General features: G+C 35.9%; 1 protein-coding gene across 2 annotated transcripts in view; it reads right to left on the bottom strand.

Moving 5' to 3' along the window:
* The window catches only part of MED6 (mediator complex subunit 6), a 58,870-nt gene that overhangs the window by 33,270 nt on the left and 6,717 nt on the right, over positions 1-18,883 (bottom strand). The window contains exons 6-9 of one of the 2 annotated variants that reach the window (XM_067731898.1): positions 17,607-17,722; positions 8,034-8,061; positions 7,301-7,427; positions 299-1,382 (exon numbers count right to left, since the gene is read on the bottom strand). In XM_067731898.1, the coding sequence (XP_067587999.1) occupies positions 1,358-1,382; positions 7,301-7,427; positions 8,034-8,061; positions 17,607-17,722 (296 nt within the window). In that variant the 3' untranslated portion in view covers positions 299-1,357. Of the gene's footprint in view, positions 1-298; positions 1,383-7,300; positions 7,428-8,033; positions 8,062-17,606; positions 17,723-18,883 lie in introns of those variants that run through there. The other variant, XM_067731888.1, reaches the window with a different exon arrangement.

Below are 18,883 nucleotides of genomic sequence, written 5' to 3'. Positions count from 1 at the left end.
CCAATAAGGGGTTAGTGGGGAGAAAGTGGGGAGGGGCAAGATAGAAGGGTATTAAGAGGTACAAGCTACTATGTATAAAAAAAATAAGCTACAAGGATATATTGTATAGCACAGGAAATATAGCCAATATTTTATAATAACTATAAATGGAGTATAATCTTTAAAAATTGTGAACCACTATGTTGTACATCTGAAACTTACATAATATTGTAAATCAACTATACCTTAATTAAAAAATATTTTTAAATGTGCCAAAGCCTTGAATAGACATTTCTCCAAAGATATGCAAATATTCTGCTTTAATTTTATAATTAATTTTATTAAAATATTTTATGTAAAAACAAATACACAAATGACCAATGAGCACATAAAAAGATGGTCAACCTCACTAATTATTAGGTGTGATTTTGTGATTTATAATAAGAAATATATATTTGGTCTTCTTCCTGGCACAGAACTCCTAAAACCCTTGGAATTTCCTGAGGGGAGAACCATAAAGGTGTCTTTTGTGATGTTAATGAGGTGACTTTTGGAAAGCCCCTATGTCACCTAAAAATGGGAGCTGGTCACCAGAGGAACCAACCTTGTGATTAGAGGGTTTCGATCCCACCCCACCCCCACCTCTGGGGATGGAAAGGGGGTTGAAGTTGGGTTTGATCACCAATAGCCAATAATTTAATCAATCATATCCATGTAATGAAGCCTCCATAAAAACCTTAAAAGGACAAGGTTCTGAAAGCTTTCCGGTCAGTGAACATGTGGAGATTCGGAGAGTGGTGCACCCAGAAAGGGCACGGAGGCTCTGCACCCCTTCCCACATGTATTGCCAGATATTTGTACATCACTGTATGTAGCAGCATTATTTTTTAAAAAATATTTATTTATTCGTTTGGCTGTGCTGCGTCTTAGTTGTGGGAGGTGGGATCTTCATTGCTGCGTGTGAGATCTTTAGTTGCAGCACAAGGGTTCTTTAGTTGCGGCATGCAGGCTCCTTTAGTTGTGGCATGCGGGACCTAGTTCCCTGACCAGGGATCGAACACGGGCCCCCTGCGTTGGGAGCGCATAGTCTTAACCATTGGACCACCAGGGAAGTCCCTGTAGTAGCATTATTTACAATAGTGAAAAGGTGGAAGCAACTCAAATGTCCATGGACTGAGGAATGAATAAACAGAATGTGTGTGTGCATTCATATATACATACAACAAAATATTATTTAACCTCAAAAAGGAAATTCTGACACATGCTAGAATATGGATGAACCTTGAAGACCTTATGTTAAGTGAAATAAGCCAAAAAACCAAATACTGTATGATTCCAGTTATATGAGATACCTACAGCAGTCAAATTCATCAGGACATCAGTAGAATGGTGGTTGCCAGGGGCTGGAGGAAGGGGAAAAAGGGAGTGTTTAATGAACAGAGTTTCAGTGTGGAACGATGAAGAAGTTCTGGAGATGGATGGTGATGATAGCTGTGCAACAATGTGAATGTAGTTAATGTCACTGAATTGTATACTTAAAGTGCTTAAAATGGTAAATTTTATGTTTTTTATATTTTACCACAATTTTTTGAAAGGTATACAGATTGAAGATAAAACTCTTTTTTATTCCCAGATGACACTGATCATGGATGTAGAAATTCCTAAGCAATGCACAAAAAAGCTACCAGAACTAATTATTGAAGTTAGTAAAGTAACAGGATACAAGGTCTATATACTAGAGACAAACAAATGGAAATTAAAATTTTTTAAACATCTTTTACAACAGCATCAAAAAAATACGTTATGCTTAGGGGTAACTTTAACAAAACATGTATAAGACCTGTACTCTGAAAGCTCATAACTTTACTCTGAGAAATTAAAGAAAACCTAAATAAAAGGAGGAATATAACAAGTCGGTGGTTCTGAATACTCGATATTGCTAAACTGCTAAATTGTCAATTCTCCCCAAATTGATTTATAGATCAATCCCAACCAAATGGACTATACTCCTGAATGTGAAGTGTAAAATAATAAAGCTTGTAGATAATCACAGAGGAGTATATCTTCATAACCTCAATGTAGGGAAAAAACTCAGACAAGACACAAAAAAGCATTAACAATAAAGGAGAAGATTGACAAACTGAGCTACATTAAAATTAAGAACTTCTGATCATTTTTAGGTCACCATTAAAGGGTAAAAAGGCAAGCCAGAGTGGAGAGAAGATACATTTAAACACAATACATGTAACCAACAAAGGATTCTTATCCAAACATACAAAGGACTCTTCTTACTCTATAAGACAAACACAGACAAAACAGTAGAAAAATGTGCAAAAGACACACTTCACAAAAACGGATATTCAAGTAGCCAACAATCACAGGAAAAAAAGCTTAACATCATCAGATCACCAGGAAATACAAATTTCAGCCTCAACAAGATATCACTGTATACCCATCAGAATGACTAAAATTTTCTTTAGTTGACAGTATCAAGGGTCAACAAAGGTGTGGACAATAGGAACTCTCACACACTGCTGGTGGGAGTATAAACTGGAAAATAAAACAACAGAAATTTATTATCTCAAAGTTCTGAAGGCTAGAAGTCCAAAATCAAGGTATGTGCAGGGCCATGTTCCCCCTGAAACCTACAGGGGAATCCTTCCTTGCCTCCTCCTTGCTTTTGGTAATTTGGTATCAATCTTTGGTATTTTTAAGCTTGTAGATGCAACACTCCAATCTTCTATCTTCACATGGTGTCTCCCTTTGTCTCTTCATGTGGCATTCTTTTTATAAGGTCACCAGTCACATCAGATTAGGGTCTCAGCCTACTCTAGCAAGACCTCATCTTAACTAATAACATCTGAAATGACCCTATTTCCAAATAACGTCACATTCTGAGGTACTGGGAGTTAGAACTTCAACATTTTGGGGGTGAGATGACACAATTCAGCCTATAATATACACCAAAAAGAATATTCATAAAAGCAATTTTTCACAATAGCCCCAAACTACAAACAATCCAAATGTCCATCACCATTAGAATGGATTTTTTAAAATTGTAATACATGTATATAAAGGAATACTGTACAGAAATGAAAAAAAAAGAACTACAATAACATGAAACAACTATGATAAATGTCACAAACATAGTATTGAACAAAGTAAGTCATACATGAAATACACATACTAAATCTATTCATACTAAAAATAAAAAGTAGGCAATAAAAACTAAAAATTTATTTAGGGATGCAAGGTGATGTGGTAAAAATGTAAAGAAAATAAGTGATTACCATAAAACAGGATAAGTGTGACCTCTAATCGGGACAAACATTGTGATTAGGAGGGGACATAAAGGAGCTTCTGGGGCATTGGCAATGTTCAATTTCTTTACCTGCATGGTAAGTTACACAGGTACAATGAACTGTACTATTATTTTGTGTACTTTCTGTTAACTGATATTTTAAAATAATGTAAGTGAAAGAAAAAGGAGCTTTGCTGGAAATAAAAAGTTGAAAAAATACTAGAGTTAATATCTTTATGTCAAATCAAAGTTCATGCTTAAATAAGTGGAAAGTAAGCAAAGTGCAAAAGTTCATATAATATGTTGCCTTTTGTGTTAGAAGGGGAAATAAGAAAACATCTATTCATTTGTGCAGCAGAAATACAGTAAAGGTAAACTAGAGACTAATTAGGTTCATTTCTGTGAGAGGGGCAGGTAGGAATAAGGTGGAAAAGATAGAAGAAATGAGGAAGGGGTATGATACTTAGAATCTCTTTTGGACAGGTCTGACTTTAAGAACTATGCTAATAACTCACACATCCCACAGTACAACAACAAAACAAAATAATCAATAACAATGAGGGGAAAAACTAAAATGGAATTCAAAGCAGAACCAAATGAACTGGAACATCTGATAAATGAGTAGTGTAACCACACTGGGGGAAAAAAAAATTAACCCAAGTGATTTTTAAACACAGTATCTGAACTATATATCTACAAACTAAAGACAAAAAGAAGTCTAAGCAAATACTGAATTCTAATTAAGAGGTTTTTTTTGCAGAGGTATAGGTTAGCAATTCTAAAACAACTTTCTGTTATTCTAGGATTAAGCAAATAAGTACAAACATTGTGTATAACAAGAAACAGTTCTAATCAATGTGGAAGAAAGTTACAAATGTGAAAGAGAACAGCGTAAACCCTGTGATGAATAAACTGGAATTGGTGTTATCAGTGTGAATTGGTTCCTTTTAATATATATAGAATAGGGCTTCCCTGGTGGTGCAGTGGTTGAGAGTCCGCCTGCCGATGCAGGGGACACGGGTTTGTGCCCCGGGAAGATCCCACATGCCGCAGAGCGGCTGGGCCCGTGAGCCATGGCCGCTGAGCCTGCGCGTCCGGAGCCTGTGCTCCGCGACGGGAGAAACCACAACAGTGAGAGGCCCGCGTACCGCAAAAAAAAAAAAAAAAAAAAAAAAAAATATATATATATATATATATATAGAGAGAGAGAGAGAGAGAGAGAGAAGACAGATATGTGTGTGTGTGTGTGGACATATGTGTATTCACTCATGTCACACACATATGTACATATCTATTTCTTTTTCTTTTCTTTTTTTGGCCACGCAGCATGCAAGATCTTAGTTCCCCAACCAGGGATAGAATCCATGCCCCCTGCAGTGGAAGCACAGAGTCTTAACCACTGGGCCACCAGAGAAGTCCCAGTATATATCTATTTCTTAACTCTATCAGCTGACAAAGCCCAGAAGCCATGACACCCCAGTAACAAATGAACACACCTTGCACAAAGATCTTGATTTCCAAATATATTCTCCACCAAAAGGAACTAGGGGTCCTTAGAGAAATGGCTGACTCCAGGGTTGGAATGAGCCTGGGATATCTTATTGTGCCAAAACATAAAGAAAATCCTCAATGAATGACAAGGTCATGTCAAAAGGACCTAAGAATCAGCTTGAAACGGTTCCCATTGGCCCAATCTCGGACAATTTGAGCATCAATATAAATTAATGAGAGTAAAGAAATATAACTCGTTGAATAAATAAGAATCCAAGAGTCTACAATGATATAAATAAATAAGCAGGGGGGGAAAGGAAAGCTCTTCTTTATAGCAGAAAGCCAATTAATAAACACAGAAGGAATGAAGGAATTAGAAAGAAAATCACCATTCGGCAACCATAATAGTAATAAATGATTTAGGCAAGAATTATCAGTGAATGCTACTGGAGGGTAAAAGTTCTGAGCAATAACAGGGTATTTACAGACCTCGAACTACTTCCCCCCCCCAAAATACCTATAAATTAGAAAAAGAAAAATTCTAACTTTACAGTGGAGTAACCTGACAAACACTACCTTAACCAAGTGATCAAAGTTAACATCACCAGGAATGGGACAAGTTGACAGCACGTGCCTCCACGAGCATCTTTTCCATGGTATTCCTAACAAAAGTGTATTTTTGCAATTAATATGTTAATTCAGAGTAATAGATCCAATTGTTGAATCATTCTCGTAATCCTGGAATAAACAATGCTTGGAATGTGAAAAAAAATGTTTTTAAGTGCATGAGGTGAATTTAATTATGAAAATATATCAAACAAACCCAAATTAAGAGACATTCAACAAAATAACTGGCCTAAACTCTTTAAATATCAAGTCATGAAAAACATGGAAGATTAAAGAACTGTTTCAGATTAAAGGAGACTAAAGAGCTACGACAACTAAATCTAATGCACAATTCAGGATATTCTTTTGCTGTAAATGACATTCTTGGCATCACTAGCAAGATCTGAATAAGACCTACAGATTAGATAATGGTATCATACTGGTTTAATTCTGATAATTTTACCAAGGCTATGTAAAAGAATGTCCTTGATTTTAGGAAATGCACACTAAAGTTCTTAGGGAAAATGGGCATCACGATTGCAACCGACTCTCAATCCAAAATAAAAGGTGTATATATGTGTGTATTATATGTGTATGTACACACACACACACACACACACATACATAGAGAGAAGGAGAGAGAAACAGCAAATGACAACACGAGTTAGAGACAGGGAAAGAGAGACAGAGACTAAAGAATAAGACAAATATGGAAAACGTTAATATATGGGGAATTAGGGCAAAAGGTGTATATAGAGAAATTCTCTGTACTACTCTGACAACTCTTCTGTAAGCCTGAAATTATGTCAAAATAAAAAAACTAAAAAATCTTACACAATACAGAAAATCAGATACTTCATAAAAGTAAGAATCAAAGATGAGAAATTATTCAACCACTTAAAATAATGAAACACCACTTTTTTGCTACGTAATTGGCACTAAAAATGTAGGTGACAATACTCAGTTTCAGCGAGATTCTACAGAACTTGGTACTTTCATATTTTGCTGTTAGAGTAATAACAGGCCAAAAAAAAAAAAACGTACAGATTCTAATGATTCTATGGCTGGGACTCCATACTAAGGAGATAAATACTAAGTACTGAAAACTCATGATACACTACAGCCTTATTTAAATAATGTAATCACTACAGCCTTAATGCAAATTGTAAATTGGTAAAAACTTAAGTACAACACAGGGAGAGTTTAAGAAAACAGATATAATCACTCATAGGAATTATTCAGTTAACAAAGTATAGTCTATAAAAACTAAGTAAACATGGAATAGCACATACAACAGACATAATATGATAAAGTAAAATTGTATGAACAGAATAATTACAAACTATGGTTTTAAAAATATCTACACACAGGGACTTCCCTGGTGGTCCAGTGGTTAAGACTCCATGCTTCCATGCCACAACATTGTTATAGTATCTGTAGGGTGGTGATATTGCTTAATGAGGTTGTTTTCCTTTTCTTTACCTTTCAAACTGTTAGTAACCTTACTATTTTAATACTGAGGAATATGCAACTAATAATAGAAAATAAGCTTAGCTACTATTTTAACATTAATCCTTTGTGTTTACAAAATGCATCTGGAAATATTTCAGAGGGAAAATAAGGGGGAAAACGTCATGATAAACTAATTTATACAAATACCTTTATCTTATCTTTAAACATGTATCACAGTAAATATGTGAGGGAGGAAGCTGCTCAAGTCCAGTAGGGAAAAGGTTACAAAAGATACATTAAAAATATTCAGACTGAAAGCATGAGCATCCTTACATCCTTTCTCAAAGAACAAGCACATTCTATACAAATGATTGTGACAAAGAATTTTAAAGTTCAAGAGCCTGTCACAGTAATGAGGTAAAATGTGGACAAGAGGAGTCTTGCCAAGCGTCTCTCTCGTCCAATACTCACTGAAGTCTCATTCGTTTTTCAGGGGGGCCTTTAGTACCCACAGTCTGTTGAACGTTCTTTGTGGTCTCCTTCTCCTCAGATTTTACAGTTTCTGGTATAGGTTCTGCCTCTTTCTTTGTCTGATCCACTAGACATCAAAAGCAGATATTTTTTGGAGGGGGAGGAGGGTGGAGGGATAAGACCAGTTTAGACAACAGTTAATGTGAATGGTTCAGACTCTCAAATTAATTTAGAACTACTTATCTCAAGTTCTAAATTTAGCTGTTTCATCAGGCAGATGTATAAGAACCAATTTACAAACAAAAAACCTGATAATACAAGCAAATTATGATACTAGACAAAAACACATGACATTTAAATAAGACATTATGCATAAAAAAGATACATAATTATTCTATGCCAGGTCAATGGACAGTCCAATACCTATTCTCAATGATGAAACAGAAGGCCTTTTTTCAAACTTTTGACAACCTAGAATCACCTCAGCTTCTCCACACACCCTCAATACCTGTTCATCCCACTCTAATGCATCTTTCAAATACTAATATCACTACCACAAAAGCACCACCTTTTGGCAATCAGCAGATCAAAGGTTAGGAGTAACAAACTGGCATTAGAGAGTCTAAAAGGACAAAATGATCATAATTCACCTCACATGTTATGATTGTTACTGAGTTAAACAGGCTGTTTGGTCTTATTTCAAGTTTGATAAGAATTATCAGATGAACCATACCTGGGACAGGCTTTTCTCCAGACTTTTGCTGTAATTAAAAAAAAAAAAAAAAAAAAGTGGGGAAGAGGGGTGAAGGAAGAGGAAGAAGAAAACAGGGCAGGTTAGCAAAGCTTTTTGCTTCTTGACGTCATAATTTTCATTAAAATTACACCTGCATGCAAATTATATTATAAATGACTTCATCAAGAGAAACTACTATCCATGTACCATAAAAAAGTAAATTTATCATTTTCTACTTCTTATTCCTGTTCCAGAAAAGACACAAATCTAAAACTAGAACAAAAGAGTCAAACATAAAAAAACCTTTGAGCATCAACAAAGCCCTTTGCCTCTGCACCGAGGCTACAATGCTTTATAAAAAGTTGCTAAGGAGAATCCAATGAGAGGGAATAATGGAGCCTTTCAAGACTCCAGAGGCTTATTTGCACAGGCGATATGAGCTATAAGTAAGCAGAATGAAATTTGGATGTCTGACTTTTAAAGTTGGCAGGTATGGAACGTAAAGAAAAAGAGGTATTTTTCTATGAATATAAGGCTTCTGTTGAGTGTACTATTAGAAATCAAACTGCAGGAAAAAATGATGGGGGCACTAGGAGTCAGGAACAAGGTCAGATCCTTCATTCTGCACAGCAATTCTTTTACTTCAGTGGGCCCTGTCATCTCCCTGTTCTCGCTACCCAAGTTAAATGCTTTAAAACACTTTCCTCCTCCTCTCCCTCCTTCTTCCTCCTCAAGGCTCACAACCTACCCCTCACCCTCAGCCAATAAGGGTGTCAATGTTCTCTCCCATCCATCTACCTCCAAACTTATTACACCTTTATATACAGACATATATACATAAAAAATACCTCTCTATACTTCCCTGTCATCTCAGAATAAAAGTGTTCTCTTTATTTTTATAAAGTTTAATGCCTCCATTTGTTTTCTGAATTTCTTTCTGAATTTACATGCCCTCCTTAAGCTTCTTATCTATTCCTATGACTAGCGACTACACAATTTTCTGATGTCACATGATCCAGATTCATGCTACAAACTGCCTACTAGCCCACTCCAACTACAAGTTCTGGGAACCATTACATTTAATAAGACCAAAACTGAGCTTCCCATTATTACCCATTGTACACAAAAGGTTAATATAGAAGGTCTGAGCTACTATCCTTAGAAGGGCCAGGCTGCAAGGTTGGCCTTTGGCTGGTATCTGGAAATTTGGATGTCAGGAGGGTTCCCACCATTTTGTAACTGATAATGGCAATTCATTATGCCTAGACTGTTTGTATAAAAAATGTTGTTTTTGCTGAATACCTGCCTTCCTTCAAAGAATGTGGAATTTTGGTATGTGCTAGATTGAAAGTACCTACCTGAAAAACCTCCCCCAAAAACGTGGGCACCAAGTCTCTAATGGACTTCCTTAGGCAGAAATATCACTTACATGTTGCTGCATTTTCACTGTTGAGGCAAGAGTGTACTCTGTATGACTCTTCATGGGAAGAAGAGAGTGTAAGGAAGCCTGCAGATGGATTCCTCCAGACTCCACTAATGCCTTTTTTCCTTATATCTGGCTGTATAGCCCTACTATGTCACTGTAATAAATCCTGTGAGTGCTTCAAGCAAATCTCCAAACATGGGGGTGGTCATGGGAATCCCCAACACAACAACATTATTACCTGTTTTATGAACATATTAGGACTTAAACATGTCTAAAGTAATTTGAGGGAACAAATAATTTTTCCTTACTTTAAAACAGGAGAGGATATAGATGGTGTAACATTGAGGAATGAGAAATCGAGAGGGGATATTCTTATACTGCTAGCACTGAACCACTTGAACTATACTGGACACTGGACCATATCCAGACATTGAAATAATGTCATTACCTAATTAGTGCACACTGTCTAATCTTTTCTAGTGAACACTGTCACACAAACTAGTAGGATGTGGTTTAAGATGGGAAAATAGAACAGAGGCGGCCTTTCTGACAAAATTTATCAGGTAACTTTGGAATAAACCTAACTGAAGCAATATCCTATGGTGTCCTAGCAGCTTCTGAAAACAGCACTGAAAAGACATTGATAATAAAAGGCACTGAAGGCCTGAACTCCTATCACATCAGTTTTGGTGTAACTTTCAGTAGTAACAAAAGTTAAAATATGGAAAAAGGAGCTTCAAGGAAAAATGCAGGACTTCTCCAATATTCTCTTGAGCACCCCCATAAAGGGGCAACATCCCTCGGATCCAGAAGTCCTAAGCTACAAATGGTTCTGGGAGACAAAATGGGTAAATAGGGGCTCACAGAAGGCTTCAAGGAGACCAAGAATCTATTTTCTTCTCCAGATCTGAGGAGAAATGCTGTGGGTTGGAGAAACAAAGAGATTATTAAAAGTCCTAGAGAACTTTGATTATTAAAAGTTCTCCTAGCTCTGCTACATAGAGTTGACATACTCTCTCTCTTTGTGAGTTGGCTTTTGGCCCCTGGATGGTTAAAAGAAGGTGAGGTTCTGGAAAATGACAACTTAAGGGTGACTACGGCTAAACCTTTACAAGAAAAATGTAAAAACTCATGGAAGCAGGTAGTCTGCAACCTGCTTAAAATAATTGGGAGGAAATAGGGGAAGAAGAGAGACAAGATTGGCCACGCCTGATAACTGTTGAAGCAGGATAATATCAATAGGTACATGGGGGCTTCATTTTTTATTATTCCCTCTGTTTTTATATGCGTTTCTAAATTTCCATAACTTTCTACAAAGTGAAGTTTTTTTGTTTTAAGATTCAAGAGAGTCTTTGAGCTTTCTACAGTGTCCAGCCTAGCTCACCAGGATAGAACAGTACATGGAATTCAAGTCAGGACCCCTAGCCAGAGAAAAAGGAACTGTCAGTCAGCTGGAGTACCACAGAACCCAAACACAGTAGTAAGCTACTGAATGTTCTGGAGGTTGGCTAATGAAAATAGAACCCCTAACAACTATATTTACCCCAAATCTGTTTCTTTTCCTATATTCTGAATTTGGGTTCAACACCAAGTTGATTCTAATCCTAGGCCTGAAACCTCAGAATCATCCATAATGCCAATCTCTCCATATCCAACCACCAAAGTTAGGCAATGCTAAATCTGAAATATACCTTGAATCTGTTTCCTCTCTATCTATGGCCACAGAATTAATTCAGGCTTTCCATAATCTAACTTCTTTGACTCCAAACATCACATTTTTTTAAACATCTTTATTGGAGTATAATTGCTTTACAATGGTGTGTTAGTGTCTGCTTTATAACAAAGTGAATCAGTTATACACATACATATATGCCCATATCTCTTCCCTCTTGCCTCTCCCTCCCTCCCTCCCACCCTCCCTATCCCGCCCCTCTAGGTGGTCACAAAGCACCGAGCTGATCTCCCTGTGCCATGCAGCTGCTTCCCACTAGCTATCTATTTTACATTTGGTAGTGTATATATGTCCATGCCACTCTCACTTTGTGCCAGCTTACACCTTCCCTCTCCCCGTATCCTCAAGTCCATTCTCTAGTAGGTCTGCGTCTTTATTCCCGACTTGACCCTAGGTTCTTCATGACCATTTTTTTGTTTTGTTTTTTAGATTCCATATATATGTGTTAGCATACGGTATTTGTTTTTCTCTTTCTGACTTACTTCATTCTGTATGACAGACTCTAGGTCCATCCACCTCACTACAAATAACTCAGTTTCATTTCTTTTTATGGCTGAGTAATATTCCACTGTATATATGTGCCACATATTCTTTATCTGTTCATCTGTCAATGGACACTTAGGTTGTTTCCAAGTCCTGGCTATTGTAAATAGAACTGCAATGAATATTGTGGTACATGACACATTTTCCTATGCATCTTCTATACCATGAATGGTTATCTTCCTAAAACAAACAAATAACTACATTATTTCGTTGCAACTGTTTTTAAACACTTAATGGGTCCCTACTACCATCATCAATAATTCACAGCTAGTCAGTGCTGAGGGTCAAGAAGATGAGGTAGAGGATATCTAGGTTTACTTCAAGAGAGGGTGTATTTGAAAAAGAATGTACAAAAATTACCACTGCTTTCATTTGTCTTTAGTGATGATAGTTATTGTTTTAATATTTCAAATAACATTTAATGTACCTGGAAACGTATATTTACAGGAGTGGTACCAGGTTATGGGTTTAAAATAGTGAATAAACACACTGGACCACAGAACTAACCAAAACTCCTTTGTCGAGCATATACGATTCTTCTCAATATGACCTTAATAGAAACTTTAAGTCTCATATTTCAGTACTCCTCCCTTCACAAACACATAAGAGTAATAAAACTTCAGAGTATTTTCTGGTTCCTTTCTTTTTTTTTTTACAGGTACACTGAGGTATAACTGATACATGAAAAATACCTGCACATATCTGATATACACAATTTGATGAGTTTGGACATATACATACACCTGTGATACCATCACCACAATCAAGGTAATAAACATATCCATCACCTCCAAAAGATTTCTTCTGCTCCTTTAGTTTGGGGTTTGTGTGTGTGTGTGTGTGTTAAGAACACTCCATATGAGATCCACCCTCTTACCAAGTTTTTAAGTGCACAACACCATATTGTTAACTGTAAGCAGTATGTTGTACAGCAGATCTCTACAACTTATTCATCTTATATAACTGTAATTTTACAGCCTTTTTAGAACTCCCTATTTTCCCCTTCTTCCATCCTCTGGCAACCACTATAATATTTTCTGTATCTGACTATTTTAGATACCTCATGTAAGTGAAATCATATAATATTCATCCTTCTGTGACTGACTTATCTCAATTAGCACAATATCTTCCAGATTCTTCCATGACACCACAAATGGTAAAATTTCCTTCTTTTTTAAGGCTGAATAATATTAAACTGTATGTATATCCCATAGTTTCTTTATCCATTCATCTGTTGATGGACATTAGGGCTATTTCCATACCTTGGCTATTGTGGATAATGCTAAATATTCACAAAACTAATAAATGTGGGAATACAGATAGCTCGGGTTTCAAACTATATTACAAAGCTACAGTAATCAAAACAGTATGGTATTGGGATAGAAACAGACATAAATCAATGGAACAAAATAGAGAGTCCAGAAATAAACCCATGCATATATGGTCAATTAATTTACACCACACAAAAAAATTAACTAAAAATGGATTTAAGACTGGAATGTAAGATCTGAAACCATAAAACTCCCAGAAGAAAACATAGGCAGTAAGCTCCTTGACATCAGTCTTGGTGATGAGTTTTTGGGTTTGACATGAAAAGCAAATGCACCAAAAGCAAAAATAAACAAGTGAGACTACAGCAAACCAAAAAGCTTCTGCACAGCAAAGTAAATCATCAACAAAATGAAAAGGCAACCTACAAAATGGAAGGAAATATTTGCAAATCGCATATCTGATAAGAAGTTAATATCCAAAATATATAAAGAACTCATATATCTCAACAGTGAAAAAACAAACAATTCAATTAAAAAATGGGCAGAGGACCTGAATAGATATTTTTCCAAAGAAGACATACAGATGACCAACAGGTACATGAAAAGGTGCTCAACATCACTAATCATCAGGGAAATGCATATCAAAACCACAATGAGATATCACTTCACAGTTGTTATAATGGTTACCATTGAAAAGACAAGAAGTAACAAGTGTTGGTGAGGGTGTAAAAAAAAGGGAACACTTGTGTACTGTTGGTGGCAATACAAATTGGTGCAGCCAATATGGAAAACAGTACAGAGGTTCCCCCAAAAATTAAAAACAGAAATACCATATGATCCAGCAATCCCACTTTTGGGTATATATTTGAAGGGAATGAATACAAGATCTCGAATGGACACCTGCATTCCCACATTCACTGTGGCATTATCCACAATAGACAAGGTATGGAAACAACCTACATGTCTGTCAACAGAATGGGTAAAGAAGATGTGAGATATATATATGTTTGTGTGAGAGAGAGACATATGTGATACACACACACACGCGCGCGCGCGCGCACACATATACAGGAATATTGTTTAGCCGTGAGAAAGAAGGATATCCTGCCATTTGTGAGAGCATGAACCTGGAGAGCATTATACTAAGTGGAGTCAGACAGGCAAATATGATATATCACATCACTTATATATGGAATCTAAAATGTTCAAACTCCTACAGAGGGTACAGCGGTGCCTGCCAGCGGCTGAGGGGGTGGGGGAAATGGGGAGATGTTGGTGAAAGGTATAAGATGAAATAAGTTCTGGAAATCTAATACACAACATGGTGATTATAGTTAGTAACACTGTATTATATATTTGAAAGTTGCTAAGAGAGTAAAACTTAAATGAACTCACCATAAAAAAGAACAGTAATTATGTGACATGACAGAGATGTTCGCTAATGCTATGGCGGTAATCATTTTGCAGTATATAAGTGTATCAAATCAACAGGTTGTACACCTTAAACTTACACAATGTTATTACACCAATTATATCTCAATAAAGCTGATAACAAAAAGTTTATCCCTAAGTATGTTTTTGATGCTATTATAAGTGGGATTTTCTTGATATCCTTTACTGATAGTTGTTAGTATACAGAAGTGCAACTGATTTTTGTGTGTTGATTTTGTATCCTGCAATTTCACTGAATTCATGTATTAGTTATAACAGTTTTTTAATGGAGTCTTTAGGGTTTTCTATGTATAAGATCATATCATCTGCAAACAGACAATTTTACTTCTTTTCCCATTTGGATCCCTTTTACTGCCTAATTTCTCTGGCTAGGTCTCCCAGCACTATGCTGAATAAAAGTGTGGAGGGTGGATATCCTTGTCTTGTTCCTGATCTTAGAGAAAAAGCTTTGTTCTTCACCACCGAATATGAGAGCCGTTTGTTTGTTATACATGGCTTTTATGATGTTGAGGTACATTCCTTTTATACCTAGTTTGTTGTTTTTACCATAAAAAGGGTTTGTTATACGTGGCTTTTATGATGTTGAGGTACATTCCTTTCATACCTAGTTTGTTGTTTTTACCATAAAAAGATGTTGAATTTTCCCAAATGCTTTTTCTGCATCTATTGAGATGATCATGTGATTTTTATCCTTCATCCTGATAATGTAGTGTATCATACTGATTGATTTTAGTATGTCGAACCATCTCTGCACCCCAGGGATAAATCCCACTTGATCATGATATATGATCCTCTTAATGGGCTACTGCATTTGATTTGCTAGTATTTCATTGAGAATTTTTGCATCTATTTTTATTGGACTGTAGTTTTCTTGTCTTGTAGTGTCTTTTGGTCGTTGGTATCAGAGTAATGCTGGCCTCATAAAATGAATTTGGAAGTGTTCCCTCCTCTTTAATTTTTTGGAAGAGTTTGAGAAGGATTGGTGTTAATTCTCTTTAAATGTTTGGTAGAATTCATCCATGAAGTCATCTGTTCCTAGACATTTCTTTGGGAGGTTTGTGATTACTGATTCAGTCTCCTTATTCATTATTGGTCTGTTCAGATTTTCTATTTCTTCATGACTCAGTCTTGGTAGGTCATATGTTCTAGGAATTTCTTATAGGTTACCCAATTTCTTGGCATATAAACTGTTTATAGTAGTCTCTTACGGTCATTTTACTTCTGTGGCATCAGTAGTAACGTCTCTTCAATTTCTAATTTTATTTATTTGAGTCTCCTCTCTTTGTTAGTCTAGCTAAAAGTTGGTCAATTTCGTTTATCTTTTCAAAACACCAACCCTTAGTTTCCTTGCTTTTTTGTTGTTGTTTTTATTGAAGTATAGTTGATTTAAAATGTTGTGTTAGTTTCTGGTGTATCACTGATTCTTTTCTATTGTTTTTCTAGTCTCTATTTCATAATTTTTAATCTTTGTAATTTCTTTTCTTCTGCTAACTTATAAGTGGAAATTAAACAAAACACTCCTGAACAACCACTAGGCCAAAGAAGGAATCAAAAGGGAAATCAGAAATTATCTGGAGAGAAATTAAAATGAAACTACATCATACCAAAACTTATGGGATGAAGAAAAAGAAGTACTAAGAGGGAAGTTTATAGCAATAAATCCTACATTAAAAAGGAAAGATCGCAAACAACCTAACTTTACACCTCAAGAAACTAGACAAAGAACAAACTGAGGGATTTTCTTGGTTTCTGAGTATGTGTTCATTGATCATCTTTCATGTTTTTGGTTTTGCATTTTCTGTTCCCAATTTCTAGATCAGCACTGCCCAAAATATAATGTGAGCCACAAATACAAGCTATATATGTAATTTAAATTTTTCTAGTAGTCACATTTTCAGAAAGAAACAGATGAATTTTATTATTTTTAACCAAATGTATCTAAAAGAGTATCACTGACATATAATCAATATTTTTAACTATTAATGAAATATTTTATAAATTTTTTGTACTAAGTGCTTGAACCCAGTATGTATTTCACACATAACACAACTCAGTTTGGACTAGTTGTGTTTCAAATGCACAATAGTCACATGTGCCTAGGGGCTACTGTACTGTGCAGTTCTAGGTGTTCTGCCACAAATGGCCAACCACACCTAACCTCTTACACTCTGTAGTCACTACTCGTCATCTTACACAGAGCTATAATTCATTTATTTATTTATTCAACAGACATTGTTTCATCTTCACGCGCAATTCATGAGATTTCTCTAAACTGGCTTTTTGGTCCTGAGTTCCAACTGTGGCCTCTGCTCCCTTAACCACCACGTCACCATTCCAACAGTACACCTCATCCAGTAGAGTCAGGGAAGGGGGAAGGAAAGGCCTATTCTAAAGTCATCTCAGGGTGTGAAAAATCTCAGTCTAAAACAACCCTTGAAAATCTCTTAAATAGGCCCTCCACAGGAAAAACATGACCTTGTGTGTACACAGCCCTGTAAAGATAAGTAAGAGCTGAGGCAAACCATAAGAATAACATGTTCACATATTCCATCTCACACTTACTTCTCTGCAAAAGCTCATTTAGTACCACGGTACGTGGACCTGCTATTGCTGTTGGAATGCCCAAGACAACATAATGGAATTCATATAGCTCCAATGTATGTTATAAGTCTATTTATTATTACTCCTGCCTCCTCCATTTATCATGCCAAACCCTCCACATCAAATGTACTATTCTTTTTATTACAAAGTTTTTATTATTCTATCATTTAAGGACTTAAATACCCTCTACATCAGGGTGGAAGGCAGCACATACAGTAAAAACAGCATGAGTTTCAAATTCTAGTTTTGTTACCATCTACGACACTTTCAGCAACCTTCTGAATGAGAATATTATTATATTCAGTCCTCACAGTTTACGAAGATTCAATAAGGAATTAAACTTAAGCGCACGGAACAGTACTAATTCCATTCCCTTTACCACCTCCTCCATTAAGTCCTTGAAAAACCTTTCTTTGATTCAGAGATCATTTTTTTAACTAACAAGGAAAATCAGTATTTTTAGGTCACATCTGAAACAGTCCTCAATTAAAAATAAATATGCCAGGAAAAAGTGTTGAATCAAAATTAACCACACGCATTCTCATTACCTGCACAAATCTGGGTGGAAATTTTTGTCTAAGGTCTAGGAGTAAAGCATCCACACGCTGTCTCTGGAAAATAGAGCTCGGTTCTTCTTTCCTTTTGACTTTAGGTTTGACTTTATCTATTAAAATATAAGGTCCAAATCAAAACATTGTCTAAACTACTTTGGTGCCTTATTATTTCACAAATCTTTGTCTGCCATGAATATATTCAAATTTTATTATTTTTAATGGCTGCTATTCCAAAGATAATCCCCCCAAATACGTTAAATATAGCATATACAGAGAAGCATTCAAACTCTCCCTCTGAAATGAGGTTAAAATTCTAACATTTAAAAAGCTGATATATCTTTCAAAGACATTTCGGTTTTAGCATGTAAACATGGATAAACATCGTTCTTATGTTTCCATAATTACTTAATTATGGAAAACTTTAAGGCTAAATTTTCCATAATTACCTAAGTCACATTCAGATTATTGGTTTGAAATTATCTTGTGTATATTTTAAGTGTATTAAACAGACTTTTCCCGTAAAACCTAATAGGTACAAATGGAAAATGCAACTTTCATAAGCTCAAGTAACCATACTCAATTATGAAGACTATAATCCACTGAAAAAAATAGGACAAACCAAACAACAGAAGATCATAAAGACAAGAGAGAAAAGAACTTGCAAGAAAAACTATGAAGCTAATCACGTGTGGGATTTTCCCTGGGAGGGGAGTGTGCTGGTGGACTGTCTATAAAGATAGGGTTCCAGTTAAGTTTTACTCCAAACATTTCATTAGGGTAGGGGCAAAGAGCTCTTGGGAGAAGTTTATTCAACTGATGCAAACTTTCCTAAGTCAAATGTTGTCGCCGGGACCTACTATTACGAATAAATATAACTGTATCTCAAAGACCATTCATTCCACGGGTCTGAATTTTATTTAAAGGCTACCTTTTCCATAGTAATTCATTCTAAGTTTCTATTTCTCTAGAAAGAAATGCAGAATATAGGTATACTGCTATAGATACATTTCTAGAAGTACTTTTATTAGTAAAATATGGTACAGAACAAGTAGCAGATTAGCAGCTATGGCAACTAGAGGACCTGGCATCACGACAGGCGGTAACATAGAAAGATCAGAAAACAGACTGTTCATCTGGAGATAGGGCTTTAAGAGCATCTCCCCTATTTCAAAAACTTGGAAGACTTGGGTTCCAGATTTCAAGATGACTCAACAGTTTGGTAAGCAGGAAATATCATCATTACTCATTCCTCATCACTGATTTCCCCTACA

Source organism: Pseudorca crassidens, chromosome 1 (genome assembly GCF_039906515.1).
Source record: "Pseudorca crassidens isolate mPseCra1 chromosome 1, mPseCra1.hap1, whole genome shotgun sequence".
NCBI lineage: Eukaryota > Metazoa > Chordata > Mammalia > Artiodactyla > Delphinidae > Pseudorca > Pseudorca crassidens.
This window is presented reverse-complemented; position numbering and strand designations above follow the sequence as displayed.